Below are 8,876 nucleotides of genomic sequence, written 5' to 3'. Positions count from 1 at the left end.
TTTGATCACTTACTGTGATCCTCTTCGGCAGATATGAGTTACAAAGTACAGAACAATGTGTATTTATAGTAAAGCAGTGAGGTAGCAAGAGGGGACGAGGCTCAGATCAACACGCCCGGCACGCATGCTCGCATCTTGGTGGCTCAGGTCACATGACCGGCGTTGCATGGGCCTTGGTGATTTTTGTCCACCACTAATGTTGATGGTAACATTTTATTTATGGCAAAAGAAGATATACAGTCTGGTGACCATTGACCATGGGAAATGTTGTAATTTGGGAAATTATTTATTAAGGAGGATTCTACTATTTTTCTTCTGAAACTACATTTGGATTTATAAATTATTTCAGCATCGTCCCAATTTATTCGGTGGTTTTTATTGGCGACGTGCTGAAATACTGCGGAATTTTCCTGTCCGTATTTAACAGAGTTCTTGTGCTCCTTAACCCTGGTATTGAGATCTCGACCCGTCTGTCCCCAATATACATCATTGCAATCTAAACAAGGTAATTTATAAACTCCAGGAGTTGTATTACTCTTGGATCTATGATGTATATTGACAACTTTACTGAACAAATTATTAGGATAATGGAAGATAAAATTTACCTTTTCCTTTGGTAACATGTGAGACAATTCATGGATTGATTTGTTAAAAGGCAATTTTATGCATCTATTATCCCAATTATGATTCATGGCGGAATGGGAATCTGTTTTGTGAAAACTAATTTTGGCCTTGCTAAGAGCTTTTTGTAAAAACCACGGCGGGTATCCTAATTTTGTTAGTTGATTTTTCACAGAATTTAGTTCCAAATCTAAGTATTGGGAGCTACAAATTCTCAAAGCCCGTAAGAATAGGCCTGAAGCTACACTATATTTTATTTTGTCAGGATGGTGGCTAAAGAAATGTAGGTAGCTCCCTGTGTGGGTGGGCTTCCTATAAACTGTGAAGGACAGTGACTCCGCATTTCTTATTATTAGAATATCTAGAAAAGGTAATTTGTGATCTAATTCCCATTCCATCTTGAACTTAATATTGTTCGTTAGGTGATTGAGTTGGTTGTGAAATTCTTGGAATGAACCCCATTCATCATCCCAAACCGTAAAGATGTCATCTACATATCTATGCCAAAACATGGCGGGTGGTTTAATTTCCGGTAATAGCACTGATTCAAAATATTCCATATATAAGTTGGCTAGAACTGGCGAGAGATTAGAGCCCATGGAACATCCGAATTTCTGTTTATAATAAAGATCTTTGAATGAAAAAACATTGGTGTTGACGCAAAGTTGTGTTAAACACCAATGTTTTTTCATTCAAAGATCTTGCTACCTCACTGCTTTACTATAAATACACATTGTTCTGTACTTTGTAACTCATATCTGCCGAAGAGGATCACAGTAAGTGATCGAAATATACAGATCTCTATATCTTCGCTTATTCTTCTCCGAAAGTGGGTCATCAGTATTAATTATGATAAGTTTAGAATATGCAAATAGTAACAGGTTTAGAAGGAACTATTACTGATAGCCATAAGATATTCTAAAATGACAAATTTATAATATACTAATAATGACATGTTTAGAATATACTAACATTGAGAAGTTTAGAAGGTACTATTAATGAAAACTTTAATGTGTAATAATAATGAAAAGTTTAGAATATACTAACAATGGCAAGTACTGATTATATTAATAATGAGAAGTTTAGAATACAGTATTGATTATAACTTTAGTGTCTACATGTTTAGAATATACTAATAATGACAAGCTTACAAGGTACCACTAAGGAAAATCTTAATGTGTCCTAATAATGATAAATTTAGAAGGTACTATTAATAGTAACTTTAATGCGTATTAATAATTTAGAATATACTCACAATTATAAGGACAAGTTTAGAACATACTAATAATGACAAAGTTAGACCGTTCTATGAATAAATAATACTAATAATGCCATGTTTAGAAGTTACTATTAATGATGACTTCAATGTGCACTAATAATATGTCATGTAATTGATAATTGTCCACAATTTTAGGTTCTATTGTAAATGTTAAATCTAGTTTCGACGGCTCTTCTGTATCTGGTGTTTTCACTGACCCTTTGGGTCATTGTGTATTCCATGGTCATGTCCAGCAGTACAATACCCCACAAGTCGTCTCCTGCTCGCACTGTCATGTTTTCCCAACAAAGTTATTGGCAATTGAAGTCCCCCATAATTACCAGATCACCCCTGCCCATTAGTATCTCATTTAGTGATTTCCATGTATCTTTAGCATTTTTGTATGTTCGTTCTTTTTCCAAGCGTTCGTTTTCGGGAGCATGTAGGTCAACACACGTAGGTCACGTTTAAGTCTGTCTTGGCCAAGAACATGATTCCTCCTCCCTGTTTCTTGTCCCTATTTTTTATCGATGGATAGTATTTCACCTCTTAGTTTAGTCTCTACAATTCCCTTTATGGCTGGTTTTTCTTCTAGTAGGTAATCATTGAATTCGTTCAGACCTGAAATTAATCCGTCAATGTTAGTATAGGCCACTTTTAATTTTCTTCTTTCTCCATTTTTTTCTGTCTTTGGTTTGTTCGTTTTGAGGTGTGTGTGTGTGTGTGTGTGTGTGTGTGTGTGTGTGTGTGTGTGTGTGTGTGTGTGTGTGTGTGTGTGTGTGTGTGTGTGTGCGTGCGTGTGTGTGTGTGTGTGTGTGTGTGTGTATGTGTGTGTGATACAAATAGATGCGTACCGTTCGTTGTGTGTCTCAATGTAAAAGGAATAAAAAACTAACATGCGTTCGCTTTCTTGTATCACTCAGTTTTTGGTTCCCCACAGATGACGTGGAACTAAAACTTATTATTATTGGTCATAGAACTCAAGACAGCCAAAAATATAATTTGTTCGATCTACGTCAGGGGTTATTGACCTATTTTCTCATGTGATGAAAAATAGCCGTGGTTTGCGACCTGGAGATCCATAGTCGACATCGACTGGCGGAGACCCTCATCATGTGGACCTGGACCTGTAGCTGAAAGGGAATGGACGCCACGTGGTACCAAATTAATAGTCTCGAATGGTGTGGAATAGGCCTAGTGAACCGGGAAATAGTGCTCAAGAAACTCACTTTTTGCCTCGGAACTCTGATATCAACCTCGATCGACCATCGACTATTAAATAATTCTAGAACCTTCTCCAGGAAATTTTTGCCAATGGCTACATTAAATGTAGGAATATTTAGAGGAAAGGAGGAATTGATATTAATGATAAAGGAAAAGAAAGTCGACATACTTGCTTTATGTGAAACAAGACTTGCAAGAAAAGGCAGAAGGGTTTTGCATGATAACTATCAGTTCGTATATAATGCAAGAGCAGACATTAGCACAAAGAAGCACGAGAGTAGAACGAGAGGATTCTGGCTTTCTGACAAAAAAAAAAAAAAAAAGTTTCATAAAAGTCTACGCACCGCTCAAAGTCGACCATCAGAAAAAAAAGAGAAGTATTCTATGAATCCCTCCAGAATGTTAAGAACGACTTACCATACGCCGAAAATGTAGTTATCATGGGTGATCTGAATGGACACATTGAAAAAGATCGCAAAGGATTTAGTACGGGTAGAAAAGCATACAGCAACAAATACACCGACAAGCCCATAATTCACCTTATGTTAAAACATAAGATTTTTCAGAGATGTAAAATACATAATATTGATGTCATGCAGTTCAGACCACAGGCTAGTTGTGGGCAAACTGAAACATGCCAAATCAAAACCTCTGAAGTGTATAGCCATAAAACGATTTTTTGAACTGATATATGAGAGATGAAGGCTATAAAGAAGCATTCCAATGCAGATTGAGAGAAAATAGAGCCGAAGATGCTGGAAGAGAAGATTTTGTAGGTCGCCTTCCATTCGGCGATCACAAGACTTGACAAAGAAGTTATGCAATACTTATACAGTTGGAAGAAAAAATAAACACTCTAGTGCAGCGTTTCTCAACCTTTTCACCCTTGCGTAACCTTTAGAATAAATTGCATGTCTCAAGGAACAACTGAAAAAACATATCTTTCTCATTTTAATTTCATCGTAATAATAGGTTAAATAGGATGATTTATCGGCTGAAAGAAACCTGCACAGCGAAGCTATAGCGATAATCCCATACCACACTCCTGGTCATATGGCCATTTCCCGAAGGTTGAGTGTGGTTTGAATTTTCCGCCAAAATCATCGGAAATTTAAAATTCCCGGCTCTGTGCAGGCATGCGCATTGTCGACCCCACCTCCCCCTCCCTATTCCCTCCCTTCTTACCCGGCTAGCTCGAGCCGGACGTCGCGTCACTTAGCATCGCGGAACCAGACGAGTCGGTCACTCCACAACCCACCTTCTTTTCATGCCGGTAAGTCTGGTTCCTGCTCGTGCTCGTGTGTTCTCGTAGGGAGCCCTACCTGTTCTCCTGCAGTTTTTCCCCTTCGGTGTTGTGTCCAGACACCTTTGGGACACCCCTTCTATGATTATCATTATTCTATTTTCAGACCAAACGCTTGTGTGTGGAATCCGGCTGCACAGCCAGGATCTCGTCAGACGGCCACCACGACCTCTGCTCCCGCCATGCCCCTTGTTTCTCACAAGCTGGCTTTAACCCCCTAGCCTGCGTTGTGTGCAAAGCGCGGGTTGAGGAGATTCGTGCTGCTCCTCCCAAAACCCGTTCCAAGCTAGCCGCCCTCGAACTTCTTCGGGAGGCATGGCGCAGAGCTCGGAAATTGAAATCCGCTGACGACCCCCCCCCCCCTGGTGTGGGCGGATCCGGCGTTAGGCGTGGAATTGGGCCTCGTTCGCCCTCGCCATCCGTCTCCCTATGTCTCCGAGACTTCCGTTGGTGGACAACCTGGGCCTCTCGGAGTACAAGGGGACGAGTCTGATGTTACGGAGTATGGTGTCCCCGAGCGTCCTCAGGCCTCTCGGCAGCCCCATACATCCGACCATCAAGGGTCCTTAAAACCCTTACGGCTTGCTTTGTCAAGCACCCCCACGAACTCGTCTTCCTCCCTAGTTCACTCACGTGAACCCGGCAGGAAATCTCGCTCGAAAAAGAGGTCTGCCTCACCGAGGTCCAGGACGCTCAGCTTGTCCCCACCCTCCACAGCCTCTCCCCCCAACTCACCCTCCCTTCCTCGCTCTCCTTTTCCTCGCCGTAAATCCCACAAGGGCAGGGAACCCGGGGACGAAACGAGGGGAGAGGGAACTCTGGCTGCCCAAGTGGCTGCCCTCCTTCCGTCCCTGATAGGCCCCGTCCTTGAATCGGCCCTATCACATTATCCGGCCTTTCAGACCGCGCAAATCATAACGCACCCCTCTCCAGAGCAACCTCCTATTGAACCTACGGCTCTAGCCCCCCCTCCCACTCTCCCTCCTGGTCCTTCCCTCCGCCCCTCCGTGCCGGCGACAGGTATAGGACTAGAAGGCCCCTCTCAGGAGGAACCCCCCAATCAGACGTCCGTCGGGTTGGACGGGGTGGAGGACCACTACAGTTCTTCTTTACCTTATCCTCCTACCATGACGGACTCTTGAGTTCACCCCTTCTCATGGTGTGACCTTCCCCGGTCCTGGGAGTACTCGTTTGGAGAAGATCACAAGCTAGTGGCCTGGTCTCCCGACTACTCGCTACTGGAGGGCTGGAGGAGGAGAGATGACGTTATCCTAAAGTGGGCCAACGACGCGGAGGGGGCTAAGGTTCTATATAAGATTCGACCCCTCTCCGCCCCGGCCTCCACGCCCTCCAGGATTTCCACCTCTAACACTCTGGACGCATTAGGTGCTCTCCTGGAGAACCCTCGTTTAAACCCTGATGGGCATATGTTTGTCGACAGGTCGGGGGCCTCACCGGCGGTAGCACTCTCCCCAAACGCCTGGTTCCCGCAGGAGAAAGGGGAGAAAGCCTTAGACATCCCTGCTCTCGAGCGGGCCCAAGACCAACCCAAGACGGTTCCTCCTCGACGGCATATCCCTTCATCATTCCCCGTCGTCCTGCCACCACCCTTCGCGCCGGAGGGCCTGCGCGATTGCTTGTGGCACTCGGGCAGGGACCCCGCCCTCCCCCAGCAACTTAGTGAACCGGAGGCTAAGTTGCTGACGACGGAGGCCTCGACCAGACAAGACCTTGCCTCTACCATCTCGACCGTCACGGCAATGGCGATGATGAGGAACTGGCTGACGACGCTCGCCACGAGCTTTGAGGACTTCCCGCGGGAAGAATTGAGGTGAGTGGGATATTTCAATCTATAGAGGGTCCAGACCTGTCCTGGCGAGAGACGCTCGGGTAGCGTCTTCACCCAGGACGGAGCCTCTTGACTAGCGCCCGAGGACGAGGTCGTTCGGAAACGACCTCGGCTTCGCATATGTTATACGTTCTACAATTGAGCGATGTGACTTTATTACACCCTCCGGGGATCGGGATCCTTCTCGCCCTACTAATTTGATTCGCGTGTTTTCTGTATGCAGAGACACCCTGGCGGCACTCTCTACCGTGGCAGAGGGTACAGCCAACATGGCGTCATCAGCCCTACCCCCAGCAGCGAGGGCCTTCACCGCGGCTCGTCTGGCAGCTCGTCAGTCTGCAGCGCGGTCGGCCCCGGAGATAGCTCGCCGGGGCGTGGTGAGAGCAGCTCCCCTTTCCCGTGGTCTGTTCGACCAGGAAGCGACAGACCGCGTCTTCGCTACGGTCCCGACCGTCATCCAGATCCAACAACCCTCCCAACCGGAGATTCCAGGACTTCCTTCGGAGACACGCGATAGTGACCATCTCCGCTAGCACAGTTCTGGACTTCCTGTCTTGGCTAGCTGACACCACCAACAGGGCACCGGAAGGCCGACCCGGGCCATGCCCCCCACGCCCACAACATCAGAGGCCTCGCGGCATCGCTGGCGTTTCTCCGCACCCACTCTGTGGAACGGGTGCAGGACCTCGGGGGCTGGGCATCAGCAACTTCCTTCAGGACACGGTATCTCTACCACTCGATCACCCCTGTCCCATGTGTCGCCATGGGAACGGCTCCACCCCTCTTCGCAAAAGAAGGGGGGGCAAAGGGCGACCGAGGGGTAGGGGAAGTCCCAGGAACCGCTGAGCAAGATACAATATTCTACATAGAATTTATGCACTATGTGAATTGTACAATATTATTTTTATAAAAAATAAATAAATAAATGAATATATATATATATTGATATTGATATCGATATAAGTAAAAAAAAAAAAAAAAAAAAACAGGTCGAAATGGACATGACTTCTCCTATTCAACTTAAGCTAATCTATAGTCATGATGGTCAAGAACTTTACCATGTTGAAATTAATTTCAACGCTCACTGTGACTCAGGTCGAAATGACCATGACTTTTCCTATTCAACTTGAGCTAATCTACAGTCATGATGGTCGAGAATTTTACCATGTTGAAATTAATTTCGACGCTCACCGTGACTCAGGTGGAAATGGACATGACTTTTCCTATTCAACTTGAGCTAATCTACAGTCATGATGGTCGAGAATTTTACCATGTTAAAATTGATTTCGACGCTCACTGTGACTTAGGTCGAAATGACCATGACTTTTCCTATTCAACTTAAGCTAATCTGTAGTCATGATGGTCAAGAATTTTACCATGTTAAACTAATTCAACGCCCACTGTGACTCAGGTCGACATGAACATGACTTTTCCTATTCAACTTAATTTAATCTACAGTCATGATGGTCGAGAATTTTACCATGTTAAAATTAATTTCGACGCTCACTGTGACTTAGGTCGACATGAACATGACTTTTCCTATTCAACTTAATTTAATCTACAGTCATGATGGTCGAGAATTTTACCATGTTAAAATTAATTTCGACGCTCACTGTGACTTAGGTCGAAATGACCATGACTTTTCCTATTCAACTTAAGCTAATCTGTAGTCATGATGGTCAAGAATTTTACCATGTTAAACTAATTCAACGCCCACTGTGACTCAGGTCGACATGAACATGACTTTTTCTATTCAACTTAATTTAATCTACAGTCATGATGGTCGAGAATTTTACCATGTTAAAATTAATTTCGACGCTCACTGTGACTTAGGTCGAAATGACCATGACTTTTCCTATTCAACTTAAGCTAATCTGTAGTCATGATGGTCAAGAATTTTACCATGTTAAACTAATTCAACGCCCACTGTGACTCAGGTCAACATGAACATGACTTTTCCTATTCAACTTAATTTAATCTACAGTCATGATGGTCGAGAATTTTACCATGTTAAAATTAATTTCGACGCTCACTGTGACTTAGGTCGAAATGACCATGACTTTTCCTATTCAACTTAAGCTAATCTGTAGTCATGATGGTCAAGAATTTTACCATGTTAAACTAATTCAACGCCCACTGTGACTCAGGTCAACATGAACATGACTTTTCCTATTCAACTTAATTTAATCTACAGTCATGATGGTCGAGAATTTTACCATGTTAAAATTAATTTCGACGCTCACTGTGACTTAGGTCGAAATGAACATGACTTTTCCTATTCAACTTAATTTAATCTACAGTCATGATGGTCCAGAATTTTACCATGTCAAAATTTATTTCAACGCTCACTGTGACTCAGTGATGTCACGGTATGATGACGTCATTGTGATAAATTGACGTCACCATGTAGTCCTATGACGTCAATTTGTGTCCCTGTGACGTCACGAGACGATCCTATGGCGCCATGATCAATCCGGTGACGTCACAGTACAATCACATGATGTCACTAGGTATTAAACATATAGAAGTCCGCTTGTGGGTGACGAGACGTCACAAATTGCCATAGCACACTATTGGATGAAGACGCTCGCCACGGGCTTCGAGAACTTCCCGCGGGAAGA

The 8,876-nt window shown here is 44.0% G+C and overlaps 1 protein-coding gene across 1 annotated transcript; it reads left to right on the top strand.

The window, feature by feature from the left end:
• Positions 1-4,333: 4,333 nt before the first annotated feature.
• On the top strand, positions 4,334-5,176 carry LOC143026212 (uncharacterized). Its single transcript, XM_076186238.1, has 2 exons — positions 4,334-4,376; positions 4,513-5,176. Exons 1-2 carry the CDS (start codon positions 4,371-4,373, stop codon positions 4,897-4,899), a joined length of 393 nt encoding a protein of 130 aa, XP_076042353.1. The 5' UTR covers positions 4,334-4,370; the 3' UTR covers positions 4,900-5,176.
• Positions 5,177-8,876: the final 3,700 nt, after the last annotated feature.

Source organism: Oratosquilla oratoria, chromosome 6 (genome assembly GCF_046742065.1).
Source record: "Oratosquilla oratoria isolate Oo_2021 chromosome 6, ASM4674206v1, whole genome shotgun sequence".
NCBI classification, from domain to species: Eukaryota; Metazoa; Arthropoda; class Malacostraca; order Stomatopoda; family Squillidae; genus Oratosquilla; species Oratosquilla oratoria.
The sequence above is the reverse complement of the archived record's forward strand: the minus strand, read 5'-3'. Positions and strand labels throughout refer to the sequence as shown.